Below are 15,000 nucleotides of genomic sequence, written 5' to 3'. Positions count from 1 at the left end.
ATGAAAATTGGCACAAATATGGTGTCAACTAAGAGATCAAGTCATATAACAACCACAGCCATCACCCTTTACACATTCGCTCTCTCTTTCTCACTCATTTTACAGCATCTCATGAGGTCCACAGAGGAGCAGACCAGATCGTGTCCCTATAACATATTAAGCCAAGGACAGGCTTGGTGTTTTGGGACACCAGACAGCTAAAGATCTCCATAATGCAAGCAAATCCGTAGTGCTTGTAAATCTCTCTTATCAAAACACTTTCAGTGTGAGTAAAGACTAAAAGCTGCTTTGGCGATCCCTCTCTCTCTCTCTCTCTCTCTCTCTCTCTCACACACACACACACACACACATGCATGCACACAGACACACACACGCACCTCCCTCAAGCCAAATGCATTTCCTCTGTGAATTATGAGCATGGGTAGGGCCATGAAGGCCTGGTTGGTTAAGGCTTGACTGGTTATGCCTGCAATAGTGTTTATGTAAGATAAGTGTTCAGAGGTTAAAGGTGATGCACGGTGGGGGGTTAGGTGATGGATGTCTGATACTCTGGAAGAGGTCAGCACTTTGACCTTGGCTTGCACCCCGCTGAGTGCAGACACAAGGACACTTTATTGACTTTCCTTTTACACACATATACACACACACACACACACACACACACACACAAGAGCTTGCCTTACTATACAACTGATGACTTTCCATTGACTTTCATGTTACTAACCAAGACACATTATGGCACTCTGTGCTTTACAGCTGATCCTTTGTCTCCAAGTGTTTAACCTTGTGCAGGCAAACATAAAGTCCCCACAAGACAAGGTTTGTCTCAGACATAAGGCCCTTCTGACTCCTGTAAAGCCAGGAAACCAAACACACACACACACACACACACACATACACACACACACACACACATACTGACAGGACAGAATAGCCCCATCCTTTGCCCTTATGCGAGCATTACTGCTTTAGGCTGACCTTTGCCCTCTAGGGTCATGTTCACAGGTTACAGACTACGATTGAGAACTTGGCCGAGAACAGCTGGTCTCAGCACGACACAGTCTGGGGGGGTGGAGCCATTTGGACAAAGTGTTTCTGCAAACTGGGAGCAATGGTCCCAGTGAGCCAGATGGGTACGTGTGTACTGGCCTGGCCTCATTTAGTCATTGAGATGAGACTCAGCTGGAGGTAGAGCTAGAGGCACAGGGACTGTCTTGGTTTTATAATGAAAACAAAAAGGGAGCGATAATAACACTATGATATAATATTACAGAGTTATTCATAATTATTCATCAATGTTACATTTTAATATTTAACAATGAATAAGGATTAAAACTCTAAATGTTTGCCATATGATGTTGCAACTACGCTGCTGCGGATAACTTACAGTAAATTAATGAAATCTGGACAGACATATGATAATTGTTCAGAAAATAATCAAAAATGTCCAATGATTCCATATTTCAGAACACAAGCAAAATGATAATATAGTGTATGTATGACATATTTCCTATGAAACAACACATAACAAACCAACAGGAACAGAGGCGGAGCTGGGTAAGACCTGGGAGAACAAGAGCAGAGTTCATATTGTCAGGTGTGGGGACCGTCATGATAAACTGTGCAGCCCTCATGTTAAAACAGCATACAGTAAAATCCACTGACTAAGACATGTCTACAGATGGGTTTTGTGGTATGAAACAGACTGCTGCCTGAGCGATTGGTTTTGGTCAAATTTATTGACCATTTTTTTCCCGATTAGGATCATGCAATACCAAAAGCATTTCAGCTGTGTCATAGATTTGGCAGTATGACTGTATACAGGGAGAGTGAAGTATGACATGCAGACTGTATACAGGGAGCTTGACAGTGGCTCTGTTACAGATGTTTGCTGTCTATGGCCGCTGCTGTCTGGGCTATTACTGGTGAAGCTGTGAGGCATTGGAAATATGAGACGGCTGAGCGGTGGGCGGACAGAACGCGCTTACGTAATGTGGGCAGTTTGTTCTCACAAAATCAGACAACACTTATGGGTAATCAAGCAGAGCCGAGAGTGGGAGTAGACAGTGTGTGTGTGTGCGCGCGCGTGTGTGTGTGTGTGTGTGTTTGAGTGTGTGTGTGTTTGAGTGTTCATTTCAGTGGGAGTAATGTGGAGCTAGGTCATAGAGGGTTGGTGTGAACTTGCCCCAAGGCATGTTGCCACCCCCGTTAAGACACACACACACATGCACACAAACACACACAGACACACGCACGCATGCACGCACACACGCACACACACGCACATGCACAGACACACACACACACACACACACACACACACACACACACACACTCCACTGCTTGTTCTGCCCACTGAACACTGTGAGTTTGACCATTTTGAAGGGGTCATAAAATACATGTCTCTCTGTGAGAGGAGGACAGCACTGAGAGCCTAGCAGTGAGGAAGACTTGCTTAAAAGTCTCTGACAAAAGTCTGTGTCAAAAGTCTCTGTGTGGGCCCTTCACTGCTGTGAAAACACAGAGCAGATATCAGACAACATATGTACAGGACAGAAAAACATGAACTATTCAGGGGCTAACAATTGGTTTGACACTGTAAGAATCTTCTTCAGAAGAATGAACACCCCAGAGATCACAGCTGCTGTTTTCAATAAATTTATTCTAGCAGCACTTTTAACCTAACTGGACCCAAAGACAGTACAGTTAGACAAACACAGGGATGCCCAAACAGCCAAGTGGTCTCAGTATCTTGGGATCTCTGGATGATTGAGATGGGCCAGTCCACATGAGGGTTTTAATGTCAAGCTTAAGAACTCCATTACCTTGAGCGGTGTAGACCAGTTCACTGTAAAGAACAGCCGGGATAACTGGGCAGGGCAGGTCCTGCAGGTAACCCCTCAGAGCACTGGCCAACGCAGGCAACTCATACTGGTCCAGGTCCATGCTGTCAGGATCTGAGAAAGAGCGAGAGAGAGAGAGGATTATTCATTGTATTCCACCCGTTCAGGGTGCCCTAACTCCTGTACCCTCTGTGGAAGTCCCCTGCCCGTGGCGGTGTTCTCAGGCTAGCATGATTCCTCAGTTATGTTTGAGGTCATTCATTTTTCCACACCAGGAGTTGTGTAGTAGCGCTAGGTAGCCATTGCATTGTGAAGAGAGGGTCAATGGCTTGCCTTTACACACAACAACAGGCTTGCCTAAGAGAGAGGGAGAGAGGGACCCTACGGACTCCAGACCAGAGTGGATACGTCTGGCACAACTGGGATGAGAAAAAACCCTCATTTACTCGCGTGATCATCCGTCCGCAGAAACATATCTCTGGAATTTTGCGGTTACCAGCGATAGGTATCCTAAGTGAACAGTGTACCCTGTTCTTCAGCCCACAGAATCACAGTCAGATCATTGTCATACAGATGTATCATTATTTAACTGGGGTCTGCTGGTATCTGATATCACAATCAACCCATCCTACTTTAACAGCCTCACAGTTTGAGTTTAATTACTGCACGTTTAAACACTCCCTATGTCTGAAAACTTCATCTATTTAAAACCAACCACTGCTCAGAGTTATTAACAGTAATAATAATAATCAAAGGGTAATTAACCATGCAGAAATTAATCAAGAACCCCCCCCCCCCCCCCATGCCAAGAGTGGTCAGTTCCCTGGACTAATGGTGCTCCGAGCCATCCACCCTTGGGAAGCAGTGATCTGGTGCCACACTTAACAACCACAGTGACTTTGAATGGAGGGCTACCCGTCAATAAGGCACGACCAAGTTAATGGTGGTATGGCTGACTGCAATTATATAGCAGGAAGGTTAAAGGCCTTCTTATTGTTCAGATATTATATAGACATACTGACTTATCTGAAAAACGTCAAGGATTTTGATAGGCTTCTCATATTGTCCTAAAGAGAGGGTTTTCAGTTTACACAGACAGAGTGTAACTGCAGACTCTCACGAAAGGTGCAATAATGGAAAAATATGTCAGGACATAAAATACAGCAAGAACGATTAATATAGTGAAAAATAAAGTGGCAAAAATGGTTTACAGCTTCCTTTCAGAGGGTATGTAATGTTCACTATGTGTATCTAATGAATGTAGTTATGTGTTTACAAAATATATGTGATATTCATTATTTGAGATATAATCTATGCAAAAATAAGTAATCCATTGTTTAAGTGTCTATAGGGAATGTATATATTATTATATGGAGTTAACCGCTATTGGGCCTCTCGACTAACGTACCCAGACAGCTGCTTATTTTTAAATATCATTGTAGATTTTGATTGTACAGCGTAGAGTAGGAATAAAAGATTAACTTCAGGACTGTTGGACTTTCCAAGATTCCTTTTAAAGCCACAGTGATGTCTCCTGGAGTCATGTCTAGTTCATGGGTTGACTGCATTTTTAACAAGCTAAAGAGATACACCGACTGTGCTTAAAAACTCTCTTTTGTTCCTCTTGGAATGAAAGCATCACTGTTTATTACATTTAGGGGATTTGTCTGTAGATCAATGATGCCTAAATGTACAAATCACAAATAAATTATAAAAATACGCAATGGAAAAGAACAAATCTTGATAACTGGATAAACCACAACAGACTAGTATAAAAGGAGCCAGTGTTTTCAGCAGACATAAGTGTATCGGTGTGTTCTCCTCTCTTCCTCATGCCCTCAGTCTACTTCAGTCACACAGTTAGGTGGTAGAATGATCACAGTCTTCCCTCAGGTGAACCACATACCGTGTCCATCTTTACATAAAATGATAAAATGATTACACCGCCCACAATTACTTCTTCACATAGTTCACATGATGCTAATGCTACACAATTCATTTCAAAACATGCCTGAATCGAGAGGGGAAAGATTGCAGTGTGTGAAGTGAAAAGCGAGTTGTCTGCATGAGAGAGAGAGAGAGCGTGATTTATTCCTAAACACTAGGTGTATTGTAAGCAGTAATAGGGAGCGTGAAAAGCATCAGAACTTCTTCGGACTGAAATGCCAAACGATTTTTGAAGTGTAAACTAGGTAGTGGACATCTATAATCTTTAGGGAGAAGTCTCAGAATGATGCAAATGTAGTTTTAATAGGGTATTTCATATTTTAAATACAAAATCAATAACATCATGGTGTGTCAGCTTGGACGCTATGGTTAATAGTCATTTCTCAGCTACCACCCCTATAAAACAGACCAAAACAACTTAAAAGTCTGGATCAAGCTGTTTTTATGTGGGGGGGAAAAACAGCAGGAAGCACTGTCAGGTCCAGGGTTAGTCAGCTACAGGGAGAATAGGAGATCTGAATCCTGAACCAACTGATAAAAAATGTAAAAACTCCAGTTGCACAGTACAAAAGCTATGTGTTCAGTAAACCACCCACAGTGGTCATGGATTAGTCGGGGGGGTGGTGGGGCGACAGCAGCATTTACCCTCTGTCATTTTTATTCTGTTCATTCTTCCGTTCTCATTTTTTCCTCATTCTTTCTCTTATCTCTCCCACAATTCCTCTCTCTGCCTGCTCTGGGTTTACATTCTTATAAGAGGGCTGTCAGAGTCCTGTAGCTAAATGTTAATAGCATTGATTGGACTCCTGACTAATGGTAAAGTAATGTTTCCTCATCACCAGATTCCCAGCAAGATCAAAAGGCTGTTAAACACAACTGATGACTCTCCCCTTCTCTAAACGTGACTAGTATGTGGACCTGTTGCTGTCTGTCGTACTGGTTTCTGAACAAGCAGCTGACCCTGGCAGTCTGGGTAAACCAGGAAAGATGACCTACACGACCCACGTGCTACATCATACAACACTATAAAAACCTTCATACACACAATGAAATGCAGGAGATACTGATGAAAGCAAAATATTTCAGGTTGTGAGTTCAGTTAACATGATTTTTGTTCTGTTTGGCTCTGACTGAAATGTTTCTCCCTTTTCTCGTGTAGATATTTGTGTACGCGGATTTATCCAGAATGATTGAATGATTGAATTATTATGAAGTTTAACAATAAGGATAACAGGGGGAGCTAAAGTCAGCTGACATCCAAGATGAAAAGGGCGATATTTTGGTATTTGTGAGACTGAGAGTGTGGAGGGATGAACATGTTTTCATGTAAAACTGAAACAGGGACACCTGGTAAATGAGTGAGAGGGCAACCTTTTTTAGCAGTCATACACAGCCTGAAGATAATTATAGCTAGCAAAAGAGCCTTAGAACAATCCTTCTAAAATCCTATGAACACTTTTCATTAACTTAATGGGCTAGGTTATCAATCCACTTATAGCAAATTAAACCAGCTCTGTTCCAATTTTTCCATAAACACCCTACACAGTAAAAATTCTTCAGTCAGGTTCAAGGAGCTTCAAACATCCATGAAAATGAGTGGGGTAATAGATAGAGAGAGCATGACTTGGGGAAACGGCATGGAGCCAGGCCAGACACCGCATCAAAGATTCAGCTTTTAATCAGCAGTAATGATCAGCCTCCTGAGAGACAGAAGTCCACATCATTACAACCTTCTAAAGGGGATTGAGAAACAGAAAGTCCAGGATCAATAGCTACTCTGGGTTTTAGATAGCTCAAGCTCTCCAACCTACGCCTTCATGGGTAGGTCTCTGGGGCAGCCGTGTTGGAGAAGGTTGGCGTCACCAATGCCCAAGCAGCTGATTAATCCCTGTGAGGAGATTAGCCTTAGGTCAGGCGACTAATTCATCAAGCCCTCAGGCCAGAGGATGACCCAGGCTGTACTGTGGCTTGGGTTAAGAATGACCGCCTCACCATATTCAACAGCAACCAAGCAAAACAAAACTGTGTCCATGTCTGACCTGCAGCATAACAGAAGTCAAGGTTCCTCTAGAGACACTATGGTCTGTTTCAAAAGGAACATCTACCCTATCAAAGACTTAATAGCATTCTCTGAGTTTTCTGCTTGACTGAGTTCACAATGTCACTAAACTAAGCTGGGGCGAGCTTAGGATGAGGATTTTCCATGCTAGCCATCCCTTTGTCACAGATGTACAGCCAAGCGAGAAATGAACCCATATTGATCATGCTATTGCAATGAATCCCCTTTATTGGTTGGACTGTCTGTCTGACGGATCTGCATATATTTTTTATTTTTCTAATCATCCTCCCAGTGGATACCCATCTGCCCCATTTTCATCCCTCACTATCTGTTCTCATTGATTGTTTCCCACTGCATGGCTGATCCATATATTGTTGGAATTTCTCTGGGTGTGCTTATCAATGCCTGGCTTATGTGGAGTGTCCCCTATTCACTAACGGACTCCTCTAGCTCATCAATCAGACTTCACCAGGCCCTCCTCCCCCCGGCCCTCCGTTTTCATCTATTTACATGCCTGTCAAATTAATTCATTGTCAAATTCAGCCTCCCAATCTGCCTGCCTGGTCATTATTGATCTGCTCTCTGCTTTATCTGTGTACCTAGCACCTTGCCCAGTCGTTTTAAAACAAAGCTCCCATTGGCCGGCCCTTAGCCTGTGTTGGATACATCACAGGTCAGCCGGGTGGCCAATAAAGCTCAGTGATTTCTGGTTGAAAGAAGGCCAAAAAGGTCACAAAACCAAGACCGTGTGTTGGCAGGACTCTGGAGGTGTTGCAATTAGCTGAAAAACCCTAACAGTAAACCTGCCAAATCCACACCTGACAACACTGTTCACTTTGTACGTAATGTTAATTATTACATTGCAGTTTCCCTTCTCTCGTTGTACATATTTACTTAATTGAATGATCAATTATTATATTATAAATGCAAATAAAGAATTTAGTCGAATTATTTTTACTATGAAAAGGTCGCCAAAGAGATTGACGGTTGACCAGGGGCATGAGAAGCAGTGGAGACAGATGAGGAGTGAGACTAGTCTGCTCAAACACATTGAAAATGCTTATTTCCTTATTGAAACATGATTACACATTTGTGAACTAGTTTCAAGTTTCAAGTTTCAAGTTTATTTAGAGCCCAATATCACTGTTTACAGTCTCAAAGGGCTTTACAGGCCACAACAGTCAAATCAAAACAGGACTACACAATTTACTTAATTTCTCTATTGTTATTTAGTTGTGATTCAGTCATCTCAGGAATTTTGAGGCTGTTTTCTGTGGTGTGGAATTTTTGGGCCAAAATGCATATATCCTAATCGTGATGATCTTATTTTCAATACAAACACGTTTTCTATTTTGTGTTATAAAGTACATTGGAAGCACCTATGTGGAATATTTAGGCCATTAAAAAAATACATTGGTTATGTGAACAGGATTTGGCACTTCTGAGCATTGTCTCTGTATTAAATATTTGTTGATAAGTGTTAAGACCACAATATTGTTACACTGAAAGAAAGCAGCTCTACATTCTGTGGAGACATTTCACGAACCACAACCCCAAATGGCGAACTTTTGTTCACTCTCTAATCATGAAACTTGACACAGATCATGTGACCACCTGTGCCCAATAAACATACAGCAGTCACGGTCTAGTTGATTCCAAAGGAGGACTTGGCAGTCATTTCACTTTATGCTAGAGTTTACATAATGAACCAATCCAGGTTTTATCCTCTGGAGTCTGAGGTCTGTCAGCCACTTTTGAGGTAGTTTGACATGCCTAGACATTTTTATATATTTCATCTATCTAAAAAACATTGATCCCAAAATGCTACATATGCTTATATTCAGCACAAACTCAGCACCAATAATCTGAGAGCAGTAAGGATTTCATTAATCTATTTTTTGTTTAAATCAACTGTAAACATACACTTTTCAAAAACCTATTTTCCGAGATATTGTAAAAAAGAAAAAAAAAAACACATTATAAACCTTTCTGGCAAAGACTACTTGGGGCCTTAGGGTGACCCAATATGCACATTTAAGGGTACACCTTTTCTGATTTCATTCAATTCAAAAGAAAACTGGGCCATTTACCCCTAGCTTGCCAGCTAGCTTTTCATATTCGAGATGATAACAGCCCTCTCCACCACCCGTAAACTGGCCGTTCTCAAACCCTGTTAATTTAGCTTGCTATGTAACTAAAGAAATCTAAGCAATTTACAGCAGTCAGTGATCAGCATCAATTTCAATTTATCAACATCGTTTTTTTGTTTGTTTGTTTTTTTTTCAGTTGTACCTTTTCGGTTACCCAACTACCCCTGTCCATTTCCCAAACTACATTCCCCATCTCTCTCTCTGCAGCACTGCCCGAAAAGCTTGCCCATGTATTATCACTTTTGGGGCTGTGGATTTGCAGGTTTTGAGATGCTAAAATTGAATGGGGTTGACTTGGCTTGTGTGGTAAAGGTCATCACCGGTTTGGGGTAATGCTTGTCCAGTCAGACAGTTGATGCCAGAGCTAAATTTAACTTTGCAGATGGTCTTACCCTCTCCAATAATCTGACCCTATAACAAGTCCAGGTCTACGGCAAGTGGTCACGGTGAAATTAAATAGAGGCTTCATAAGTATTAAAGGTTGAGGAAAATAACCGAACATAAGCTAATAAAAAATCCATTTGGTGTACAGTGTTGTGGCGTCCAGGGCCTTGCCCTAAGTGGCTTTGAGTGCTGTACAATCACTAGTGCTCGGACAACCAGTTATAGTATCTCAGAAGGGACTGCCCTCTTGGACTTTACAGGCACAACAGTGTCTTGGGTTTACCAGGAATGGTACAACAAATAAAACCCATCCGATCAGCAGCAGTCCTATGGGGAAAAAAACAGCTTGTTTATGGGAGAGGTCATAGGAGAACAGTGGGAACTAACAGATAGACCACAAACAGACAAGTAATGCCACAGTATATGTGTAGAGGAGCATCTGCGAATTCACAATGCAGCAGCTCTTGGCACGGATGGGCTCTAGCAGCAGCTGATGGCAGGTGGCCATGCTGGAGGTGGTGTGATGGTGTGAAGTCGGTGTTACAGACTGGAGGAGGTGGTGTAATGATGTGGAGTCAGTGGTACAGACTGGAGGAGGTGGTGTGATGGTGTGGAGTCAGTGGTACAGACTGGAGGAGGTGGTGTTATGGTGTGGAGTCAGTGATACAGACTGGTAGAGGTGGTGTGATGGTGTGGAGTCAGTGGTACAGACTGGAGGAGGTGGTGTGATGGTGTGGAGTCAGTGGTACAGACTGGGGGAGGTGGTGTGATGGTGTGGAGGCAGTGGTACAGACTGGAGGAGGTGGTGTGATGGTGTGGAGTCAGTGGTACAGACTGGTAGAGGTGGTGTGATGGTGTGGAGGCAGTGGTACAGACTGGAGGAGGTGGCGTGATGGTGTGGAGGCAGTGGTGTAGACTGGGGGAGGTGGTGTAATGGTGTGGAGTCATTGATACAGACTGGGGGAGGTGGTGTGATGGTGTGGAGTCAGTGGTACAGACTGGGGGAGGTGGTGTAATGGTGTGGAGTCAGTGATACAGACTGGGGGAGGTGGTGTGATGGTGTGGAGTCAGTGGTACAGACTGGAGGAGGTGGTGTGATGGTGTGGAGTCAGTGGTACAGACTGGTAGAGGTGGTGTGATGGTGTGGAGGCAGTGGTGTAGACTGGAGGAGGTGGCGTGATGGTGTGGAGGCAGTGGTGTAGACTGGGGGAGGTGGTGTGATGGTGTGGAGTCAGTGGTACAGACTGGAGGAGGTGGTGTAATGGTGTGGAGTCAGTGGTACAGACTGGGGGAGGTGGTGTTATGGTGTGGATTCAGTGGTACAGATTGGTGGTATTAGCTTAATGTTGTGAAGAACATTTCCAAGGCACATGTTTGATGCAGCACAGAAACACTGAGTCCTGCTGCTGACCAGCTGCATCCATCCACAGCTACAGGTCATCGGTTTTGTAACATGGACCGTTCTCAAAAGGTTATACACTATGTCACAGAATACGTACTGTCTCAGAATGGGTCCAGGAACATGACGGCAAGGTCAACCTACTTGAGTGACCCACTCAGTTCCCAGACCTCATACTAATACAGGACCCCTGGGGGGAAATGGAACAGGTGGTTCGCAGCATGAATGTAAAACCATCTGATTTGCAGCAACTGTGTGTTGCCATTCACAGCCAGCATGGACCAACATCCCTGTGGAATGTTTCTGGCACCTTGTAGAATTCAAGCTCCCACACCTGCCACTCGCTGGGATGCAGTCACAGAGTGTAGATCCTAACAGAGCGGAAGAGTGCAGAGCAGGAAGTCTTTACTGAGTGTTGAGTTGTCTCCGTGTTGTCTCTGAGCCTTTGAAAGTTTATTGTCTTATAGTTTTGTTTTTTTCAGAGGAGCACTGGACACACTTTCGTCACCTTTTTGGAGCTAATGTATAAAGAGACCATTACATAGACAGCCACAGCATACATACACATTATACAACATTAACCTGTCTTACTTCTCCAGGCCTTGTGACATGAGTTGAGGCTGAGCGCTCACACAGACCATCCTACCTCCTCTGAGTATTCACCCACTCATACCCTAATCTAATGCTGTGAATTCCCAATGGTTTCATCAGAAATGCAGCCCTCTTTCAGCACCAACAACCAATCACAGGATAAGGCAGCATTTCTGCCCAGAGAAAACAAAGAAAACTATGATTTTATACAGAAAGAGGTACCGGGGGGAGAGAGAGAGAGAAAGAGAGAGAGAGAGAGAGAGAGAGAGAGGGAGAGAAAGAGAGAGATGAAGAAAGAGAGGCTTTATGTTGTGTTCCAGTGCCTGCAGTGAAATCCCAGCAGGTCTCAGCATTCAAATGGCAAAGTAACCATGCATTACCCAAGATTCATCAATCATCTTTTATTTATCCACAGCATGGAAAGATCACGCTTCCCTCTCATGCCAGTGCTTCATTACACTCTGACTTTATTTTTCTTTTTCCTTTCTTTTCTTTTCTTTTCTTTTTTTCTCTCTCTAGCAGGAGCATTTCACAGTGTCATGTCTTACGATGTGCTTCATTAGCAATATGAGCCATGAACAACAGAAAATCTCAAAAACCTGCAATCACTGTGGAAAGGCATGAAATAACATCGCCATAGCTACAAAGTTCTCACTGAAAAACAGAATAAGGAACCCTCTTACTGAAGGAGTTTATGAGTCTAGTTGCAGGTTTTGCTTGATGAGCATTGAACTGCCATTATCATTGGTGTATGGATCCATACACTGTCTCAATTCAATTCCATTCAATTTAGTTTCATTTGTATAGAGCTTTTTTTTTTTTACAAGGGACATTGTCACAAAGCACTTCTGGAGGATGCTGGACCTGAACAACCCCAAGTTGACAATGGGACCTTGGACTGAGATAGGAGGACGCCATGAGTCCAGGAGCCCAGAGTTAAATGGGGAAGGGTTTTCTGACTGGACCTGGATGGCTATATTACCTGATAGATTACTGCGTAAAAAGCAACAGAAAACAAACAAAGGATCTACGAGATCAGTCCTGGATTGTGGTGTACCATTCTGGGACAGCATTTGGTGGAACACTCATGGTATATACGGGTGCCAGCTGTCAACACGCTCAAACCTGACACCTCTTCTCTTACTAATCCTTAAAGCTAATGAATGTCCTTACAGCTTATTAATGTTAGTAATTAATGTCTTTTTTTTTTTCTTTTTTTTTTAGCATCACACAAATATTCCCTAACGAAATTTGTATGATGTTGTTTTGAGCTTTGCACGATGAAGTCAACTGTAACATTTTGGCATGACAGAGAGAAACAATGATTGAGTCCTAGAAAACTTTATGTCATCAAACCCAATAGACATGATTGAAGGTAAAGACTGTGGCCTTGACAAGATGGCTGTGGAGATTCACCTCAGCGGGACAGCGGGGGCTTTCTGCGGCTAAATGAATCAGCCACCGTCAGTTATTACCTCCATTATTGAATGATCCAGTATTTCGCTTGACTCGGTTCTGAGACTTGCTCGAGAGTGTGAGTTGAGCAGATAACTGTGGTAAATAGCATAATTGTGTTTGGTGGGAACTGCACAGTTGCCAAACGACTGAGAGTCATGGGCTTTCAGATCAAAAAGATACACTAAGTGAATCTCTGGCATGGAGAACACAGATGGTGATACTAAACAGTTTATTATATAGAACTATAACATTTGTGCATTTGTGATGAGACTGACAGAGACACAGACAGGGAGAGAAAGGGAGAGGGAGGGAGAGAGAGAAAGAGAGAGAGGGAGGGAGAGAGTGAGAGAACAACATGCACAGACTTTTTGTGAGTTGGCGAGCAGGTGACACGGGGTCGGTTAGGGATGTTTGGCAGGTCAAGGCTGAATGAGGTCCTGCTGATATTCATTTGGAACAGAGAGGGAGTGCTACGGGATCCCGCGAAAAGGTTGCCACTGACTGCCCGGTGAAGGAATCATAACACGTTAATAAAAATGGAGGTTCAAAACTTTTTGTTTCAAATTGTCTTATAGTAGTTCATAGACACCCCCCCCCCCAAAAAAACCCCCACTCTAATACTGTTTTGAGAATCCATCATCATCGTGTCTATTTTAAAGATGAATGTATAAATACGAATGTGCAGTGTTTGGTTGCTCCATTACAACAGAGTTTCCCCTGTGTGCAGCTCTCTGCCAAAGACGGATTGGGATTTTATCTGTCTCTTTTTCTCTCCTCCATTTCCCTCCTTTTTTATGGCCAGGATAAGGCATTTCCAGCTTAACGTCCGTGTAACAGTCCAGTCCTCACACGTAAAGCAAAAGGACAACCTGTACACCTCTGTGAACAATGAAAGCCAGTGTCCTACACCTACAGATGCTATTAATGAAACAAATCAACCACCTTCAAAGCATCAGCACCGAAACCAAAATCACCATCAAACAGCAGAACCGAAAAAAAGCAACATTATGTGTTTGTTAATGCCACTTTACAGAGTCCAGTAGCACTCTGCCCTCACAGGTGTTAAAAGTGCTAAAACCACAAAACCAGAGCCCCAGCCAAAAATAAGGATGATTCAAACAGGAAACTGAGCCTAACTTGTATTCCTGGTCCAAAGCCAGTTTTCTCTCGCCAAGGAAAAAAAAAAACATTACGTAAAAATCCTCATCAGTGTTCCAGTAACCGCTTTAAAAGAAAATGATCTGTCCTCCTTCTCATGTGAAACAGTGCTCCATATTAAGGCCTTCCCCGTCTATAAATGTTTCACGACTATAAAACTACAGAAAAATCATTATTGCCTGATATTAATCTTACTTTTACCAGAACTACAGATCATCTGTGCCAAAAGGAAATTCCCAGCCAGGATGGGAAACCGTTTTAGACGGTGTGCACCTGACTCCGGTTCCAGGAAACATCTTCACAACTGAGCCAAGAGAAGCTCTTCTGTTCCTGGCCAAATAACTGTGGCGTTGCAAAAAAACCCCATGACAAATATTTTAATACTCTCTCAGCCATGACTCCCTTTGATTTCAGTAAATGCCAGGGTGTCTTTACCCTGTCCCTAACAGGTTAATAACTAAAGGACGGCACATTCTCCGATTTTTAAAGATGTTACCGGTGGAATGGGAGCTGATGACTCAACTGATTTCAACAAAACTTAATACTCTCCTGGCCCCTGCATGAGGTTCTATGGCTTCATCCACCATGACACTATCTTGGGCTCAGAGTTTAGAATTTGGGAGTGTTTCTGCCCCCCTTTTTCATGCTCCTCTCCTGACTCCCAGAACTTAAGCCTCCCCCTCTAACCTCTCCTCTCTCCCTCTCTTTCTGCACCTCCCCAAAACTTTAGCCTCCCCCTCTGACACCTCCTCTCCTCCTTGCTCTCTGCACCTCCCCAGATGCTATCATTGTTTAGGTCATACTAGGGACTTTTGTGTTTGTTATGTAAAGACACATGCTAACTCACCGAGAGGCACTGACAGACAAGTGTGTGTGTGTGTGTGTGTGTGTGTGTGCACGCATTCTGGGGGTTGGGGGGGGGGGGGGGGATAAAGAAAACAAGGAGGCTTAGATCGAAGACCTCAATGGGTCTAAAAGTCTGTTTTGCTTTCTTGTTTTTAAGGTAACACA

The 15,000-nt window shown here is 43.2% G+C and overlaps 1 protein-coding gene across 3 annotated transcripts in view; it reads right to left on the bottom strand.

Annotated features, from left to right (window-relative positions):
• The window catches only part of pik3r3b (phosphoinositide-3-kinase, regulatory subunit 3b (gamma)), a 135,081-nt gene that overhangs the window by 63,517 nt on the left and 56,564 nt on the right, over positions 1-15,000 (bottom strand). For all 3 annotated transcript variants that reach the window (XM_030791386.1, XM_030791388.1, XM_030791387.1), the window contains exon 5: positions 2,826-2,957. In XM_030791386.1, the coding sequence (XP_030647246.1) occupies positions 2,826-2,957 (132 nt within the window). The remainder of the gene's footprint in view (positions 1-2,825; positions 2,958-15,000) is intronic.

Source organism: Chanos chanos, chromosome 14, assembly GCF_902362185.1.
Source record: "Chanos chanos chromosome 14, fChaCha1.1, whole genome shotgun sequence".
In the NCBI taxonomy this organism is placed as follows: Eukaryota; Metazoa; Chordata; class Actinopteri; order Gonorynchiformes; family Chanidae; genus Chanos; species Chanos chanos.
This window is presented reverse-complemented; position numbering and strand designations above follow the sequence as displayed.